The following is a 20,722-nucleotide window of genomic DNA, read 5'->3' as shown; positions in this document are numbered from 1 at the left end:
TGGGTAAAACTGGAAAAGTGGACACAGGGCCCTGAGTAACCCAGAGAATTAAAGAGACTATGTATCACACTAAAAGAAAGACATATTTAGTCTTTGTCCCTGATTTCTGAACTGAAACTTCTGAAATCCTTGGAAGTGCAAGAGTGTGTGCTTGCCTAGTATGGCAAGAGTCCTTGGGTTCATTCCCTAGCACTATAAAATAAATCCATAAATAAAGTCTTCTCTGAACCATCACCAAAAATAAATAAATAAATAAAAACAAATAAATAGGGCTGGGGTTGTGGCTCAGTGACAGAGTGCTTGCCTAGTATGTGTGAGGCACTGGGTTTGATCCTTAGCACTGCATATATATATAAATAAAGGTTCATTGACAGCTAAAAAAAATATTTATTTTTTTATTTATTTTTTTTTGAGAGAGTGAGAGAGGAGAGAGAGAGAGAGAGAGACAGAGAGAGAGAGAGAATTTTTAATATTTATTTTTTAGTTCTCGGCAGACACAACATCTTTGTTGGTATGTGGTGCTGAGGATCGAACCCGGGCCGCACGCATGCCAGGCGAGCGCGCTACCGCTTGAGCCACATCCCCAGCCCTAAAAAAAAATATTTAAAAAAACCAAATAAACAAAAACCCTTGGTATTTCCTGGATGACAGGGATAATATGAGTACCTTTTATTATTCAAAACAAGACCCTTTCAACCATATTTGAGTTTATGTTCATGAGGTTATAGGTTGTTGGGGTTCACTAGATAGCTGCAGGACTAGGCTGGTGGCCAGTGGAACCAATCATGATTAGAAAGTTGAAACTTTCAGTTTCCCCAGCCCACCTCCAAGAGAGTCTTGAGATTCAGTTGATCACCAGTGTTTTAACCTATCACACTTATGTAATGGATAGGGCTTGGAGAATTTCTGAGTTGGTGCTAGAAGGGTGGCACACCCAGAGAGGGTGTGGAAGCTCTGTATACCCACCACCCTCTATGTCTATGCTCATCTCTTCCATCTGGCTCTTCCTGAATTACATCATTTCTAATAAACTGATAAATGTAATTAAAGTGCTTTCCTGAGTTCTGTAAGCCACACTAGCAAATTACTGAACCTAAAACAGGCAGGGGATAAGAATTTTTGACTTTATAGCCAAGACACCTGAAATGTACCTATACTGGCATTCAGTACTTGCAACTGGCATCTGAAGTGAGGGAAGTCTAGCAGGATTGAGCCATTAAACTTGTGAAGTCTCACCCTAATTCAGAGTAGTTAGCATTAGAATTGACTATATTGCGGGATACCTAGTTGGTATCCGGAGAATTGGATGGTACAGACAAAAAAACAGTCCAGTCCAGACATCTGAGGTCAGATAATTGTTGTGAGAAAAAATAATTTGGCATAAATAGTTTCCTTCACTGATTAACTGCTTTGTGTGTGTGTGTGTGTGTGTGTGTGTGTGTGTGTGTATGTGTGTGTGTGTGTGTGTGTGTGTGTGTTGGGGATTGAACCCAGGGCCTCACACATACTAGCATATACTCTACCACTACGCCACACCCCTAGCCCTCCACTGCTTTCTACCAAACAATCTGTACTAGCCTGATCGATGCCTAAAAGAGTGAGAGTCTCCTCCAACACTCCCAGTCTACCCACTGACATCCCTTGCCAACCAGAGACAGCTGACTAGTAGATTTCTGAGAGGGTTCTGGAACTGTCCTGGTTTTTCCCATAAAAGAAGGCAGGGGACATATGTCCCAAGGAAAACAAAGACAAAAACCAAACCTTGTTAAATTAGGGTAGAGCACAGGTAGATAGATAAGTGGCCCTGGTGCTGAATGGGATTTCATATACACTCACAGAATACCCAAGTAAAACAGATTTAACAAGAGATGGAGAGCTAGCCATGTTCAAAAATGGAATTTCCTCCTAAAATCTCATTAAGGAGATGTCTGAATGCATTTAAAATGAGGTTCCATTTATAGAAACAAGAAGCAGAGGAAGATGATCTTGGATTACATACCTGAGCCTCCTTCGTCTGGGTTTTGTGACTTTTAAAATTTCCTTCATGATCATCCTCAACTGTGGAGCTAGCATTTAAGGCTGCAATTCGAATCTAGAAACAAGTTTAGAGGAAGAGAAGTGTTGCTTTCAGATGAATACAATTCTGCACCAGCATATAATATATTCTACCTTGAAAAACTACAGAGGTAATAAATTATAAACAACGGACCATCTAGGAAGAAAATAAGGATTGGAACATGCCAGTCTACATGGGAAGCCCAGCCTGGGTACTGTGTATTGCAAAAGGAACAGAGGATAGGGCACCCCAGCATCAGCTCAACATAATGGAAGACCCAGGTATCAGAATAACAATTCCAACAAAACATATTCACTGTGATTTTCCAACAACAGTGACTCTGCAAGCAACTTCAATAACCAGTCAAGCATCCACACCCTCAAATGTACCAAGGCCCTCCTGGGAGGAGTCTGCCCCGCAGTCTGAGCCTTCAGAGTCTACCAGGAAAATGGATCTCACCCCCAAGAGTTATTAAAAACTGGTACCAGCAACACAGGCCTTATTCCTTACCATATTCAGGGAGATTCAGCACCAACACAAGGTATAACTTCCCATCACTGGCAGAGGCTATGACTATCCACAAATCTAGAGAGAAAACACAACAAACTGTGAGAGGGCCCAGGAAGAGCCAAAAATGTTATAGTTCTAGGGGTTCATCTATGTTTTAGAAACATAGGAGGGGGATAATTAGAAGTAGGCAAACCAGTATGAAACCTGATTGGCAAGGATGTGGAGAAATTAGAACCAAACACATTGTTGCTGGGCATGTAAAATAATGCATCTCCTGGGGCTGGGGTTGTGGCTCAGTGGTAGAGTGCTCGCCTAGCATGCTTGGGGCACTGGGTATGATCCTCAGCACCACATAAATGTAAAATAAAGATGTTGTGTCCATTTAAAACTAAAGGATAAATATTTTTTTAAATATTTGAAAAGAAAAAAAATAAATAAAGTAGTGCATATTCTGTAGAAAAGACACTGGCAGTTCTCAAAATGTTAAACAGTTAGCATACAATCTATATGCCACTCCTATGTATCTACTCAAGAGAAATAAAAACAGGTTCACATCAAAACTTGCTCGTGAATGTTCATAGAAGTATTATTCATAACAGATAAAAGATTAATAACCCAATGTCCACCAACTGATGAGCGAACAAATAAAATGTCATTTCCACACAAGGGAGTTGTTATGATAGGGATATCAGGTGTCCCCCAAAAGTTTCTCTGTTGATACAAGAAGTAAAATGATCAGATCATGATAACCATAACCTAATTATGAATTCATCCATTTGATGAATTAATAATTTGAATGGACTAACTAAATGGTAATGTAGGCAGTTAGGGTGTGGCTGGAGGAAAGGGGCATGTCTTTGGGGTTTGAATTTTGTCCCTTTGCTCTCTCGGCTTCCAGGTTGCTATGTCCTTCCACCACGATGTTCTGCCTCACTTCAGGCCCAGAGCAATGGAGTTCGATGACCAAAAACTGAACCTCCTAAAGATGAGCCAAATAAACCTTTCCTCTTCTAAGTTGTTCTTGACAGTTACGTTGGTCACAAAACACAAAGCTGACTATTATTCCGTCATAAGAATAAAATTCTGATATATGTCACAACATGAAATGCCCAGAATTGGTAAAGTAGATTAGTTGGCTAAGGGATAGGACAACTGGGGAGTGCTATAGTTTGAATATTATTTATTCCCTCCATAATTCATGTTGAAATTTGGTCCCTAATTTAACAGTTTAAGAGGAGATAGGGCCTTTAAGAGGTGATTAAGTCCTTAAGAAAAATTAACACCTTTCTAGCAGGAGTAGGGAGTGAGTTCCCTTTTCTGCTTCTGGTTTAGTTAGAAGTGAGGTGTTAGAAAGTGTGGCTGCCCTCTTTGTTTTGTCTCTTTGACACAAGTGCTTGCCCTTTCACTCTCCAACATGTGTTGAAGCAGGATAAGGCCCTCACCATATGTAGCTGCCCAATCTTAGACTTCTCAGTCTCCAGAACTGTAGCCAAAATAAAATTCTTTTATTAATTACCCAGTTTCAGACCAAGATGAACTGCCTACTAATGGGTTCAGGATTATTTTTCTGGAGTGATGAAAATATTCCAAAATTGATTTATGGTGATGATTACAATTCTGTTAATACACTAAAAAGCACATTGAAAAGCTGGGGTTGTAGCTCAGTGGTAGAGCACTTGCCTAATGTGTGGGGCACTGGGTTCGATTTTCAGCACCACATATAAATAACTGAATAAAATAAAAGTCCATCAACATCTAAAAAAATATTTTTTAAAAAAGCACATTGAATTGTATAACTTTAAATAGAAGAACTGCATAATTGGTGAATTCCACCTTGAAAAAAGCTCTTAATGTACTCCACTTTTTTAAATTTAAATATTTATTTTTTAGTTGTAGATGGACACAATATCTTTATTTTATTTTATTTATGTGGTGCTGAGGATCGAACCCAGGGCCTCACATGTGCTAGGGGAGCGCTCTACCGCTGAGCCACAACTCCAGCCCTCCACTTTTATAAAAGAAAACCACCACCACCAACAGTGCTTATAGCAATAACTTCCAGTACTGGCTTGCGCCACAGCTATGACTTCTCCAAGGGTTCCTGCAAGGAAGGAAGTATGTCTTTTTTGCAGACAAAGGACACTAACCTTTCAAAGGCTAATAGCTAGGTTAGTTCTACATTAAGAATTAAGAATGCTGCTGATTAAAACTGCTGCTTTACCATAAGCTATGCCATGATGATCATCGTGACTACCATGGGGGAAAAAAAGATAAAAGTAGAAAACACAGCATTACAAGGCTATATCCAGACTATTATCAAAACAAAACCAGAAAATAACAAGTATTTGAAAAAATACAGAGAAATTGGAGCCCAGGTGCACTGCTGGTTTATGTGATATGGAAAAGAGTATGGTAACTCCTCAAAAAATTAAACATAGAATTAACATGTAATGCAGCAATCCCACTTCTGGGTATATACCCAAAAGAACTGAAAGCAGGGACTTGAGTTATTTGCACATAATACCATAGCCAAAATGTGGAAGTAAACCAAGTGTCCATCAACATATGAATGGCTAAACAAAATATGATATATACTAATAATGGAATATTATTTATTCTTAAAAAGGAATTGAATTCTGACACCTACTATAAGAAGAATGAACCTTGAAAATATTATGTTAAGTAAAATAAGCTAGTCACAGGTTTAGAGATGTGGCTCAGTGGTACAGCACTTGCCTAGCATGCACAAGGCCCTAGGTTTTCAACTCCCAACATCACAATCAATCAATATCAGACATAAAAGAAAAAATAGTGTCTGACTCTAGAATAGACAAATTCACAGAGACAGAAAGAAGAATGGTGTTTGCAAACCCTAGGGGAATGGCAATGGAGTTAGTATTTAATGTGGACAGAATTTCAGTTTTGCAAAATGAAAAGAGATCTGGAAATAGATGGTGGTAATAATTGCACACAATGTGAATATATTTAATGCCACTGAACTGTACATGTGAAAAATGGTTAAAAATGGTAAATTTTGTTATATTTTTTACCACAATTGGGGGGAAAAAGCCTGAACTAGCAATTATGGAATAGAAAATTTCCAATTAGGATGAAATGTGAACATATTTCAAAGACATTACTCCCCATAAAGTACTCTACTAGATTCTGATCATCCTCAAAGAGGGGCACAGCCCAAGGTGCAGACCAGCCGCACAAGCCTCCTTGATGACTCCCAGCAGGCAGAGTCCAGGCACTGCTGGATCCCACATGGCTGTTCTCTCACACTCATCCATTGGACTCTGTGTACTGAATCCCAGAAAACCTTTATTGTTATTGAACAACACACAGCCTCCTACCTAACAGATGCTCTCACTTTCAAACAGGTACTCAATAACTATCCATTGGTTAATTTTTTTCCACCACTACCTTATTATAAAAATTGACTGTCCTGCCTATACCTAAAATTTTAAGAAGAAAATTTGAAAGGGCACTGGATTTGGAATGGGAAGATTTTAAAGCATAACTAGGTTCTATCTCAAGATGTTTGAGACCCTGATCCTTCACCAGTCTTTGTGTGCACAGTCTTGTGCATAAAATGGGGACAATGGCCTGACTACACTGGTAAGGAGCTCACCTGGGATTCACTGTGTCATGCCATGTTCTTGGAAACTCTCAACTTTTAGCCAAATGAAACTAGTCAACCAGCCTGTCTCTGTTCCCCTGTCAACAAATGACATTCACACCTAGTCACGGGCCTAGTGAGAGCAACTATTAGGTAGGAGGCTGTGTGTTGCTCAATAACAATAAAGGTTTTCTGGGACTCAGAAAGTCTCTCTAGATGCCAAACGAATCCTCATGGGGTAAAATAAGAGCCCAAGGATGGATGCAGGATCATGTCTCCATGCAGAATTGGCAGGACCTGTGTACATGGAGGCAGAGCATTACATTAATAAAGCCATCATGTAGGGGCCCAACCTACTCCCAAAGAATAACAGCTCACCTACTTCCTGCCTCAGCACCCAACAACTACCAGGATTGTGCTAAGTGAGCCTATGCCTTCCCGGGGTCAATCTCACTCTCTCTTCTTAGGACCACATGGATATAAAGGCTGATTCTCAGAGTTGACAGAAGATGGCCCTCCCAGGACAGACAGAACAACTGAATAATTGGGCAATGATGTAAATCAAAACCACCACAATGAAACACCACTTCATATCCATTAGGGTAGCTAAAAATCAAACAAATAGATAAAATAAAAAATAACAATAGTAAGGATGTAAAAAAACTGGACCCATCCTGCACCACTAGTAAGAATATAAACTGCTACAGCTGCTGTAAAAAAATGGATGGTAGTTCCTTAAAAAGTTAAGTATAGGGGTTGGGGTTGTGGCTCAGTGGTAGAGTGCTTGCCTAGCACATGCGAGGCACTGAGTTTGATCCTCAGCACCATATAAAAAAACAACCACATAAAATAAAGTTTGAAAAAAAAGGTTAAGTATAGAATGACCACAAAATACAGTGAGTCCACTCATGGTATATACCTGAAAAAAAAAAAAAAACCATGGATCAAGCAGATATTTGTATATTCATGTTCACTGCAGCATTATTAACAATTGCCAAAAGGTAGAAACAATCAAATATCCAAAAACAGGCGAATGCCCAAACAGAATGTGGTGTACATATACAAGGAAATATTAATTCATTAAAAAATGAAATTCTGACATATGCTGCAGTATGTATTAACTCTTAAAACATTTTGCTAAGGAAAATAAGCTGGACACAAAAGGAGAAATGTATGAGTCCCCTTATACAACATACTTAGAATAAGTAAATTTGTACAGGCTAAAAATAAAATAGAGGTTATCAGTGGCTATGCAGAGGTAGAAATCAGGAGCTACTGTCTAATGGGTTCTATTTGGAGTGATGAAATTTTTCTGGAAACAGTGGTGGTGGGTACACAACATCATATCTACACTTAATGTTACTAAACTGTTTTAAAATGATTAAAATGAGACTAGGAATGAAACCAACATATGACCCAGCTATATCACTCCTCAGTATTTATCCAGAGAATTAAAGTCAGCATACTATAGCAATAAATACATACTCATATTTATAGCAATGTAATTCACATTAGCCAAATCATGGAACCAGCCTAGGTATCCACTGACAGATGAATAAGAAAATATGGCATATAGAGATGGACATCATTATCCTCAGTACATGTATGCAGACACAAATGGTGTGAATCTACGTTGTGTACAACCAGAGATATGAAAATTTGTGCTCTATATATGTAATATGAATTGAAATGCATTCTGCTGTCATATATGACAAATTAGAATAAATTTTAAAAACAAAGAAAATGGGGCTTTCCCCTGGATCTGCTGTAAAAAAAAAATATGTCATATGTATACACAATGGAGTTTTATTCAGACATGAAGGGTGAAATTATGTCATTTGCAGGAAAATGAATGAAAGTTGAGAGCATTATGTTAAGCAAAATAAGACAGACTTAGAAAGTCATTGTATGTTTTCTCTCACATGTGGGAGCTAGAGGGAAAAATAAAAGTCAGGAAGGATCTTGTGAAAATAGAAGGGAGACTAGTAGAGAAGTGGAAAGGAACCAGGGGAAGGGAAGAGGAGAAATCTGCAACCTGGGCTGGGGATATAGGTGAGTTGGTAGAGTGTTTGCCTCGCGTGCACAAGGCCCTGGGTTCAATCCCCAGAAAGAAAGAAAAAAAGAAAAGAAAAGAAATTAATGAATAAATAAATCTGCAACCTATGTAAGGAAAATTTTTAAACACTACTGAAGAATGCTTAGAGTGAGCTTGAACAAATGGAATTACTCCTTGTGCTTGGGTAGGACTCAACAATATAAAGACATCAGCTCTCCCCAAGTTAATGTATAAACTCAATATAACCCCCCAAAAAAAACAGTAAGATAACAGGCAAGTTGATAATGAAATTCATAGGGAAAAAAAAACAAAAATTTGAGACTACCTAGGAAAACAGTGGAAAGTAAAAAACTCTAAGAGGGGATTAAACCTCCCAGATATTAAAACATATTATATAAAACCTTAATAATTTGACCCATTGTACTGCTGCATGCATAGACAGAGACTAGGTTAAGAATTAAGACTCAAGCACTCATTTGTTATGACTTGGATTTGGTTCAAGTGTGTCTCCCAAAGGTTCTCAGTACAGCAACACTGAGAGACGGTAGAACCTTGTGGTAGGTATATCCTCAGAAGAGGTTAATGTAATTCTTGTAAGACACTGGTTAGTTTCTGAGAAAGCAGGTTATTTAAAAAAAAAAAAAAAAAAAAAAAGCAAGACCCATATATGAGTCTTTCTACTGTACGTAAGAATAAGTTACTAATGAATTAGGGATCTAATGGTGTGTGTGGGGTGGGGGGAGGGGATTGAAACCATACTAATACCAAAGGAAACATGGGCAAACTTCTTTTTAATATTAGTATACGAAAAGCCTTTCTCAGTATGATTTGAAATTCAAAGATAGTAAAATATTAATAAATTAGGTTGTATAAACCAGGTGCTGTGACACACACCTATAATCCCAGTGACTCTAGAAGAGGAAACAGGAGGATGGCAAGTTTGAGGCCAGCCTCAGCTACTCAGCGAGGCCCTAAGCAACTTAGTGAGACCCTGTCTCAAAATAAAAAGGGCAGGGGATGTAGCTCAGTGTGAAAGTGTCACTGGGTTCAATCCCCAGTACCAAAAAGAAAGCTTAGCTACATAAATAATTTTTAAATTTGTATGTAACAAAAATCAGGAAAAAGACAATTGATAAACTGGGAGAAAATACTTACTACATTTACTGTAGACAAGGGACTAATATCCATAACATTATAAATGGTTCTTAAAAATTGAGGGACATAAGCTGGGGTTGTGACTCAGAGGCAGAGCACTTGCCTAGCATGCATGAGGCACTGGGTTCGATCCTCAGCACCACATTAAAAACAATAATAATAAAATAAAGATTGTATCCACCTATAAATAAAAAATAAATATAAAAAAAAATTGAGGGACATAGTATTATTTGCAATAGCCAAAAGAACCAGTGTCTATCAGCAGTCTAACAGCTAAAAGAAATGTGGTATATACACAAAATGAAATATTATTCATCCCAAAAAATGAAAGTAATTCTGACATACGTTATAACATGGGGGAACTTTGGAGACATTCCAGAAAGACAAAAACTATATAATTCCACCTGTATGAAGTAGCCAGAGTACAGTCAAAATCATAGAAACAAAGTAGAATGGTGGCTGACAGCAAGTGGGGGCAATAAAGCTGTTTTTAAAAATTACTAAGGAAGAGCTGGAGTTCAGTCATACAGCACATGCCTAGCATGCATGAGGCTCCAAGATCAATCCTCAGCACTGCCAAAAAGAGAAAGAAAAAATAGCACTGAGGAAGGCTTCCATGAATAAATATAGGATGATTTTCAAAACACACTGTTAAGTGGGAAAAAAACAAAATTGTACAGCATGCTGCCCTTCATAAAAGAAAGAGGATATAAGAAAATACACAACTATGTGTGCAAATTGAAACTCAGAATAATTTATATACTAAAGTGTGCTATACAGGTAGGTAGAAAAGAGGTTGAAAAAAAGAGAAGAAGAAAAAGAGGACAGTGAGCACAGTGTGGTAAGATGAGGAGAAAGACTTTGTGCATAGCTCAAACTTTTAGAACCATTCATGGTTCAGACCCCAAAAATTAAGTAATTAAAATCAACTATGATGTAGGGGAAACCTAATAAGGAATATAAACATTAACAATGAACCTAACTGTACTCTAATTAACTTAACAAAACAGAAGAGAGTAAGAAAGAAAATAACTAATCTAAGTAACTGGAAAACAGTATCTTGACTGGATACTGTTAGACTAAAGACAAAAAGATTTCATGGTTATGGCTGAGGAAAAAAAACAAAACAAAATGAGGCTAGAACACCTTTTGGTGACTTTATAAAATGAGAGCTCAAAAAAACAACAACAAACTAGGAGTGATGGCGCACACTTGTAATCCCAGTGGCTTGGGAGGCTGAGGCAGGAGGATCAAGAGTCCCAAGCCGGGGACTGGGTCTGTGGCTCAGCAGTAGAGCATTCTCCTAGCATGTTCGAGGCCCTGGGTTCGATCCTCAGGACCACATAAAAATAAATAAAATAAAGACATTGTGTCCAGCTACAATTAAAAAATAAATATTAAAAAAATAGAGTTCAAAGCCACTCAGCGAGATTCTGACTCTTAATAAAATACAAAATAGGGCCCGGGATGTGGCTCAGTGGTTGAGTGCCCCAGGTTCAATACCCAGTACCCCGCCCCACGCCAAAAAAAAAAAAAACCAACAATAATGAAGGCCCATTGATAGGAGACAGAAGTTTTAAGATCTCCTTCAGATCTTAAATAGCCAAGGCAGAAGCAGTAAGCAATAAAATAATAATAATAATGGATCATAACTCAGAGAATAAAATTAATATCTATGGTACATTATGATAAAAGTAAGTAATCAAATAAATTTTTAAAAGAGAATAGACAGCTCTTTCATTATAGATTTTCAATTCATAAATGTAGCAGGAAAAAAAGAATAGCTAATTAATCACATTTAGACAAACACCAAAAGATTCACAAATGAATGCTAAAGTCAGTGGGCACGAATTTGAGGAAAGTCAAAATTTGTATCTTCTCAAATTATCTCTCTCAAGAGAATTATTAACTAGAAAAGGTAATAACTTTAGCATAGAAACATGGCAGACACCAACTAAACCAAGTGATCAAGGTAAATATCACATATAATAAGATATATCAATATCTTGGACTCCTTTATTGAGATTCACATAAGACACAAAAACAATGTTTCTGATATTTTAGCCAAAAATGCATATCCTGACTTCAATTCTGAAAAACACAGAACAAACCTAAATTGAGGGACATTAGACAAAATAACTGAATCAGTTCAATCCCCAGCACGCCTCAAAGTAAATATCTGACCAGTATTCTTTAAAAATATCAAGGCCAAGGGACCAAGGATGTGGCTCAGTGGTAGAGTGCTTGCCTAGCATGGCATGAGGTCCTGGGTTCAGTCCCAGCAAAAAACAAACAAATGTATCAAGGCCAAGAAAGGGCAGAGGAAATGTTATGGACTATAGGATACTTAGGAGAAATAACTAAATGCAACACAGGATCTTGGTCAGAATCTTGAATGAAAACAAAGCCTGGCAGAAAAACTGGTGAAACCTGAATCGTATCTGTAGTCTAGTTAACATTATATCAAAGTTGGTTTCTTGTTCTTGATAATTGTACTATAAACATAAACATCAGGAACTGAGGTTCAGTGGTTCAGTGGTAGAGGGCTTCATATGAGGCACTGGGTTCAATTCTCAGCACCACATATAAATAAATGAATAAAATAAAAGTTCATTAACAACCAAAAAAAATTTTTTTTTAAAAAAAACATAAGCATCAGGGGAAATCGGGATTCGAGACATAAGGGTGTTCTGATTATTGCTCTAAATTTAAAATTCATTTAAAATACAAAAACTTAAAAGAAATAACCATTTGATATTACACATTTATCATCCTGAGGATGATGATGTATTTATTATTTGCCATGAACCCCCAGAGGAGCTTTAAAAAAAAAAATCCAGTTGCAGTAGTGCATACCTGTAATCCCAGTACTCAGGAGACCAAGAGGATTGCAAGTTTGCAAGTTTGAGGCCAGCCTCGGACATTTAGTGAGACCTTCTCAGAATAAAAAATAAAAAGGGCTGAGGGTGTAGCTCAGTGGTAAAGCACCCCTGACTCAATACCTAGGAACAAAACCAAATAAACAAAACCCAGCTATAATAGAAGATGAGGAAGAAAATACAAATTACCAGAACTGTTTTGGATTTCAGATTTCCTTTGATTTTGGAATATTTGCATATATATGAGATATCTTGTATATCTAAACAAGATATCTAAAGATGCAAGTCTAAACACAATTCATTTTTTTCATATACATCTCATACACATAGCCTGAAGATAATTGTATACAAAATGTTTAATAATTAGATACATGAAACAAAGTTCTATGGTCTGGAATTTTCCACTTGTGGAGTCATGACTGCACTCGGTTTCAGATTTTGGAGTATTTCAGATTTTTAAGATTAGTGGTGTTCAACCTGTAGTAATTTCTCAGATTCTCAGCCCAGCAGTTGCATTTTTCCCAGAACAGCATTTTAAGCTCACAAGTATTCAAACTCTTTATTGTTTCCATGAGTATATTTTAGGGAATAGATTCCATGGCCTAATAACACATAATAACAAACAGCACTTTGAGCAACTCAGCACCCTGATCCAGAGCCATAAGCAGTAGCATTTCCTGGTCTGTTCTGGCCCAGATGTCTGGAAGCTGAAGTCTTAAGCTCAGTTGTGGCAAGACCTACCTGTGTGACTGGCTTGGCATAGATGCCCCTAAGTCTCCTCTACTGTGTTTCCTCTACTTTGTCTCCTCTACTGTGGATTAGATAAGGATTCTGCAAGCTATTCAGTCCGCTGCTTTCTTTGCACATGAAAATTACATTAAAAGTCTACAAAATTCAAATCCAGTATTCATAAATAAAATTTCTGTAAAACACAGCCACTCTTATGTATTGTCTTTGACTGTATCCAAACTACAACAGAGTTGGAGTATGGCCCCCAAAGCCTAAAATACTATTAAAAGTAGAGTTATGATATTTACAACATATAATAACACAATCTTATTTATAAAATGTTTGCTAACCTCTGGATAAGACAGTTCTAAGGCCATTCCACTTCTAATCACAGTAATGAATCACACAGAAGGAATCTTAGCCGCACGGAATCCGAATATCCCACTTATGAACCGTAATAACCCAGTACTGAAGAATGATGGTGGCCCCAGAAGTCAACTGTGCTGACATCTGGGACTGTTGGGTGAGGTCTGTCTAATCCGGAACCGACTCCTCCAAGGGGCTGTGCAGCGGGATGGTCAAAATTCTCAGCTGGAGACATGCTGACCAATTAGGTGACTTTAAGCACATCATTTCACCTTCCCTCGGCCTCAATGTCCACCCTTGTAAATAGCACTAACAAGAGCACTCACCTCGCAGAGCTATTGTGAAGGTGAGTGAAAGGACGAGAGGAAAGGTTAGCTCCAGGCTTTGCACCCAGCAGACGCAGAATCAATGGTGGCTCCTACTGTTGTCACTGTGACTCCCGAGGCCAGAAGCCATCACCTCAGAGAACTGGCGAGGGCTGTGAGGAGGCCCGCGGGGCAGACAGTGAACCCTGTCTCTTTCTTCCAGCTTCCCGGCCTCGGTTTCCCCAACTGTGGCTCTGGGAATGGAAGAAAAGACCCCAGAGTCTTCAAGTGACTCCACCTCGCGCCAGCAGCCTCTGTGGCCAGGCCTCTGGCTCACGAGAGCGGCACCTCTACACCGGGACCGCCCCCCGAACCTGCTGCCCAGAAACTCACCAGACGTCTCCAGGCAACAGCTCCTCCGCCGACCCCCGTGCCGGCCGGCAGCGCGCCTGACAACAAGACGAACTCCCATTGGCTCGGTTGCCGGCCCTGCCAACCAATCAACGTTGGCGCACGCGCCGCTCGCCCGCCCAGCTCACTGAGGCCCAGTAGAAGGCGCCCCTCCAATCCGCGGGTTCAGCGTCTAAGACCCGGAGAGAGGAGCTGGTTGGTTTTGGAGAGTATCTCTTAGTCCTTGAACTTCAGGAGGTCAGAGCGCCAGCTCGCGGTCGGACTCCTTCACTTGTAGTAATTGTAGCACTTGTCAGAGTGTGTGATTATGTGTTGTAAATATTATAACTCTACTTTTAATAGTATTTTAGTATTCACTTGTAGTACTGAGCAGTGGCTAAATAAGGGACTGCGTATTCTTGTTTTGAGCCGGGATAGGCGCTCTTAAGGCAGTGGAAATTTAGGGAACACTTAGACCGAAATAAGGGTGACAAAGCATTCCCATTTTTTTCCGAAAAATAAAAAAAAAAAAAGACGCTCCAAAGGCACAAATTATTGAAACATGGGGCGGAGTTGGGGAGGGAATAACAAGACCCGTGAAATGAACGGGTTTGGGGGTGGGAGCGAACAGGAAAGGACAGTGTCCGAATTGGAGCTGATAAAACGGTCCAGAGTTGAAGAGTTTCTAACAGGGGGCTCAGATTAGGAGACATTACACTCTTGGATATTAATAATAAAGCGTTTTAGGGAAGTGCTTCGCACTGTGGTCAAATTCATAGGGTCTGGCAAGGATGATTTAAATAAGAATGAATGTTATGGGCTTCTTTTTTACCTTATTTAAAGACAAAAAGATAATATATAACTTTTAAAACCAAGGACAATAAAACCGTGCTGAATAACTCAAGAGTCAGTTCAATATAAAAAAGCTCGACTGATATTCTGGGAGGAACGAAAATTATTGAGTCATCAATCTTTGACTTTAAGTGTAGCCTGCCACGCGGGTGGAGGTGTGAGGGGAGTGGGCGGAGCTGAAACGGGTGGTTTCAAAGTTGTATGGGTAATATGCATCTTTGATCCACCTCTCAACCGAAAGTTGTATTTTGAAAGATGCATTCCCACCCTTAGATAAAGGGTGGGAAGGGCAGTTACAGCAGCAGGGAGCTGCATGACCAGGGTCCAAAGATAAAAAACACTACAGGGCAGCACAGTGTTACCAGGAGGCAAAGGTCAGGGCCAATGTGGGGCAGGACCAGTCCACAAAAGCCAGCAGATGATATCACTCTTACATAGTGGTGTTAATGTTTAATATTGGAGACTGATATGGCCATGTTATGATCCTGCTGAGAGTTAGACCCCAATTCCATCTTCAGGCACTGCAACTATTCATTCACATTCAGCCCACAAAAAAATCCTTGAGCCACTCTGGGAAAAGGTACACCCATGAAACACCTTGGCAGAAGAAAGGTATGCAGAAACAACTGGGACAAGCCAGGGGAAGGAACTGCAAGATGTAGTTTTAAATGAGAGGCTTCAGCAGTGTTTAGGTACAAATACAGCAAGGGCAGTCATATTCCATTGGAAACTCACCTTACTAACATGTAGACTGCACAGAATAAGTTTCAATTTGATATTTCACAAAAGGATCACCAAACATTTAACTGTTCAGGGAAATAGCATCCACCAGTGCATAGAACATCTGGAAAGCTACTTAGATGGAGACTTCCTTTGGGTTTCTCTACTTGCCTGTACACACTCTGAAATGCAAAAGCATAACATGGTATGTTGATGGGGAAAAGGGACATTCATTCAGTTTCCAGTGGCAGATATTGAATTTCCAGTTGGCATGTTGGGACATGATTCACAAAGTGCATTCCTTCAGCTAATTTTTAGCCAGACCCTAATAGAGAGTGTCACCTTTTTAGAATGACTAGAGAAGCTTTCGGAAGTCCAGCCAGCCCTGTCCCCCAACCAAACAGGGCTTTGGTGGACAGGGAACAGCTCAGGCTACCCCAAGCAGAGAACAAGAGCCTCAGGATATCGGCAGAGTATACTGGAAGTTTCAGGACAGATTAGCTGCATCCATGTCTCCACTTATTTGCACATGGGTATAGAGAAGAGAACCTGGAGGCTGAGACACCCACCCACAGATTTCAGCACTGTAAATATTTTAAACAGCAGCCCTGAAGACAGGAAACATCCTACCTGCATGTTCCCTAATTACCCCTCCTTATAAAACAAATCACCTGCCTAGGGAAGCCAAGGGTTGCCAGGGAGGGAAGTAGGGAGGTAAAGAACTCATGTTTGAATGACCTCTTCATTTATTTGGCATGACATGGAGAAAAGAAGGATTGTGAGGTCAGCAGCGTTTTTGTATGAAGGGTTTCCAAAGCTGGTATCCACTAGGCCTTGGCTGCCAGGATGATTCCATGGAAGGGACAGCAAGCTTGTAGATCCTTAGTACCAATCATAAAAATGTCACAACTGTCCCATCCTTGCCAATTTGCCAGGGCTCCAAGGGGTAAAAGCGGATAATTATCCTTTGGGAAACAGAGAAAAGGATGTCAGCTTCTTGGCAAAAAGAAAAAAAATTTTTTTCACTTTTTCAAGACACCTACCAGGCGCTCCCTCATCAGTCCATGAAGTATTTACCAGCCTGCTCATCCAACTTAATGATCTTCTCCTGGTCCCAAACAGGATAATGGGACTATCAAGTACAAGATGATGGCTGCACATCAGCATGGCCCACCCAAGAGAGACACAATACCATGGCCTTAGTGGGTATGCTATGTGCTCATTTGAGTCTGCCAGTCTGTGGGTTCAGAGGGACAGTCTTCCCTCCTAAATGCAGGCTGCATGGGGTATGCTCAAGGCATCAGGCACTTCTTTTTTCTCAAAGTCTGACTCAGGGTCAGGCACAGGGTGACCATAAAGTCCATGAATGTGCCCCTTTCACAGAGATGACAGGAAATTCTTGGTGAAGAGCATCAGGGATGGAGACAGGTTGGCAGGGGATGGGTGGTTGGCAGCAGGTGACAGCCTCAGTTTCCCCATCTGCCAAGTCAGCAAAATGCAGTCATCTATCTCATGGGATGGCAGGCAGGTCTTCACTAAGGGGTCAGGGTTTGTACAGATCAAATGGGATCATATGTGTTGAGTTCCTGGCACACAGTAGGCATTAATGCATAATTTATTGTTAGAGTTATTCTCTCTCCCCAGTCTGAGAATTTAAACACCCACCAGGAGCAGCTGTTCCTCACCAGCCTCCCTGAGTCAACAAGGGCTTCATTTGGAAGGTCCTTTCAAGTTTCTCATGTCCTTAGTTCCTCACAGACATAGGCTTGGCTAGGGAATATTTTTCACTCAGCAGGAAATCTTAACCTTATCACAGTGTTCCAGCTTTGGGTGGTAGGGCCTTCTTGTGGGGAAGGAAAGGTCATTTAACCTTCCCCTTTCTGCTCACAGAAGAGGAGGCTAGAAAGTGGAGATGGTTCATTTCCAGTTTTGTCTTGGATCCCCCACCTTTGAGGGACCCAAAACTGGGTGTCTAGACATCTAGTTCAGTGCTCTTTTCACTACTCTATCACACCTCCCCCAATTTCACTTGGGACCTGGTGGGGCTGATGTTCCATAGTCTTAGGACATACCCAGATTTTCTTCTGATCAGCCTAGAAAAAATTTTTTTTTCTAAGAGAATCAGACTCCCTGACTTCTTCAAGGTAATAATGTCCTCCTACTTTGCCTGGTGCCAAGGCAGGTGCAGGGTATAGGCCATCTCAATGACCGTTGCAGTGCCTCCTGAGGAGTAGTTAAAAGACTTCCAAGTGGACAGATGGAAACACGTTGGTCCTAGCATCCATGCCTTCTGAGGTCTCACAGTGTGAAAATAAAGCACAATGTAATCAACAACAAGAGAGCTTTCCAAAATGGGTTCAGTAGTTCATTAAAGGAAGCAGGACTTGTGTACTTTTGAAGTCATTATCAAAAATTGGAAGTTAGGTTGCCTCCACCCTTTGATTGTGGATATCTGAAATGATCTGAACCCTGAACCACAGGAAAATTCCATTGTGTCCAGAGATTTAAAATGCATATTAAGAGATTATTGGGGGGCTGGGGTTATGGGTCATCGAGGTCCTGGGTTCAATCCTCAGCACCACATAAAAATAAATAAATAAAGGTATTGTGTCCCACTACAACTGAAAAATAAATTTTAAAAACAGAGATTATTGGATTCATTTTATGGATATTTTTTACTAAATATGCATTTTCTTTCTTTATCTTCTAACTGTTCAGACATACCTGTTCTTTCTCAAAGAAGATTCCTACAAAGGAATTTTTACTGCTCTGTAAACATGGAACATAGCTTGCCCATATAAATTTCAACTTTCCCTGCCTGCCTCAGAAAACTGGTTCAAAGCTGTCTCCCCAGTTGCAATTCTTAGGATTACAAATAACATTTTTTTTTTTACAATTTCTGAGTTTGATTGATCAACAGCAAGAACCACTGCATACCCAGAAATTCATCCCATCTTACCATCACGGTGAACACAGACCCACCAACAGGAAGGAGGGATGAAGAGGCTCAGGACTCCTGAGCAAGGCAAGGAATGTAATTTTCCCCCTCTTTATGCAGGGCCCCTATCACTGCCTCAGGTTGCAAGCAGTTCTAATGGGTTCTTTCATTACCACAACGCACCTGTCCTGGCCTAGGGCCAGCTCCTTGGTAAGGAACTCGAAGAAACTGGCGCTGTGGCCGCGGTTCTCCTCTGCAGTGCCCACCACGCCAATGGAGGAGACAATCAGCTGGGCACAGGGCTCTGTAGATCCACACAGCGCCATGGTAAGACCGGCTCGCACCGTCACATTCACACGCTACAGGGGACACGGAAGTTTCACCTGAATCTGAGGCAACTGGACTAGAGCTGGGGACCTGGGCGTTCGAAAGCCGAGATGCGGAGAGTGTTTGGGGTTAGTACTCTAGGCAAGGGCCTGGATTCTCGTCGGGGTAAGGAACAAAGAAGGAGAAAAGCGACAATGAGAAGAGGGACCCGCGGGTTCATGGGCATGGAAGGTCAGAGGTTGGCGGGCAATGAAGGGTCCCTGAGGAGAAGAGTACTAATCACTGTGAGGAGGCGAAGAGTGGACAGACCCTGACCCCTAGTCTGCCAACCTTCCCTCGAACCTGCTCCAACCCTCGCTCACGTTCTCAGGTTTGCCCAGAATGGTGGCAGCGGTCGCGCAGAGCCGCTTCTCCAGACCCACGGGCACGCGACTGAACGGCAAGTTGGTGTCCAGCTCAATCGTGGGCATGTTCCTCAGGAGAAGGAGATCAAGAGGCGGAAAGATGCGCTGAGTGGAGTTTGAACTTCTCCAGGGTAAGTAAAATAGAGAGCAGGGACGAGGCGTCACAGCAACTAGGCTCATTGTTGGCTGGCCAGCGATTCATCGATCCCGGATTGGCTGCCCATTCTACTTAAATTCCGGTCTCTGCCGACACCTACAGGTGCGCAGGTTGATTCCTGTAAGTCAGGTAGCCCAGCACGCTGCAAGAACTCCAGCTACGTCAAGGACCCGCCCACCTGCTGCAACAGGCTGATGGTGGTTTTCTCTTTCCTGGGACTTTCCTGTTCAGGTGCATAGGATCACGGTTCCTAACCCTGTACTTAGAGAGGGGTCTCAAAACACACACACACACACACACACACACACACACACACACACACACGGCGGGGTTGTGGCTCAGCGGTAGAGCGCTCCCCTAGCACGTGCGAGGCCCTGGGTTCGATCCCCAACACCACATAAAAATAAATAGATATTGTGTTCAACTACAACTAAAAAACTAAAACACACACACACACACACACACACACACACACACACACACACCCCTACCTGTAGAGATCTATCATAAGTTGACCATAATCTCCAGTGTCACGGAGGTTTGACATTTTTTTTAAAACGAGTTGTTACCATTTCAAAGTCACATATCTTCACATTCAGTATGGAAATCTGAGACAAGGTGACACAAGCAGGTGCGATGGGGCTGGGAAAGAAACTAGGTTATACCATCCCTGCCTGGTCCCCATAGACATCTGCCTTTTATAGACTCTTACTCCTAATGCTGAGCCACATTCCACTAGCGGGTAGCAAAGGATGGATATTATAACTCAAATCAGTGGGTTGGTTCAAAATGATTATCAGTGTTGGAAAGTAATTTTAATAAGAAATTTCAAATATAATTAAAATTATGTGGGTGTATAGTTGCAATTTCAATTATGCATATAAATTACTATATAAGTGTGCATAATAAAGTACTCTCCATGGAAAGTCCGGGATGGGGTGGGGCTCTGTCTTGACCTTTCTTGTCCCTTCAACAGTTTATTTATTAGACACCAGATTATCAGAGGGTCTGGGACATAAGTCAGGTATATGACAGTCTGGAGGAAATGGCAAGAACAGGTGACAAGTCTTGGATCCAGAGTTGAAAACAGAGAAGACAATGGTCAGGATTAGGAGTAGGCAAGAGAAAGCAAGTCTGCTTAGCAGTACCTTCAGGGCCACGAACAGGACTTCCAAAACCAGGGACTTCCCTCCCTGCAAGGAAGTTCATGAAACAGCCTTGCAACCTACCTATGGAAAACAGATAATGATTCCTCA

At 40.8% G+C, this 20,722-nt stretch overlaps 2 protein-coding genes across 8 annotated transcripts in view; both read right to left on the bottom strand.

Annotated features, from left to right (window-relative positions):
* The window catches only part of CABIN1 (calcineurin binding protein 1), a 138,863-nt gene extending 124,691 nt beyond the window's left edge, over positions 1-14,172 (bottom strand). For 6 of the 7 annotated variants that reach the window (XM_081288485.1, XM_081288490.1, XM_081288489.1 and 3 more), the window contains exons 1-4: positions 14,072-14,172; positions 13,700-13,932; positions 2,567-2,641; positions 2,000-2,092 (exon numbers count right to left, since the gene is read on the bottom strand). In XM_081288485.1, the coding sequence (XP_081144611.1) occupies positions 2,000-2,092; positions 2,567-2,569 (96 nt within the window). In that variant the 5' untranslated portion in view covers positions 2,570-2,641; positions 13,700-13,932; positions 14,072-14,172. The remainder of the gene's footprint in view (positions 1-1,999; positions 2,093-2,566; positions 2,642-13,699; positions 13,933-14,071) is intronic. The other variant, XM_081288486.1, reaches the window with a different exon arrangement.
* A 2,360-nt stretch (positions 14,173-16,532) lies between these two features.
* LOC308645715 (D-dopachrome decarboxylase-like) lies at positions 16,533-19,375 on the bottom strand (the record flags this gene model as incomplete). Its single annotated transcript, XM_081288080.1, has 3 exons — positions 16,533-16,605; positions 18,762-18,937; positions 19,268-19,375. The coding sequence occupies 3 exons, from the start codon at positions 19,373-19,375 to the stop codon at positions 16,533-16,535; spliced, it is 357 nt and encodes a 118-aa protein (XP_081144206.1).
* Between the last annotated feature and the right edge of the window lie 1,347 nt (positions 19,376-20,722).

This window comes from Spermophilus citellus (genome assembly GCF_964194105.1).
Source record: "Spermophilus citellus genome assembly, chromosome: 3".
In the NCBI taxonomy this organism is placed as follows: Eukaryota; Metazoa; Chordata; class Mammalia; order Rodentia; family Sciuridae; genus Spermophilus; species Spermophilus citellus.
The sequence above is the reverse complement of the archived record's forward strand: the minus strand, read 5'-3'. Positions and strand labels throughout refer to the sequence as shown.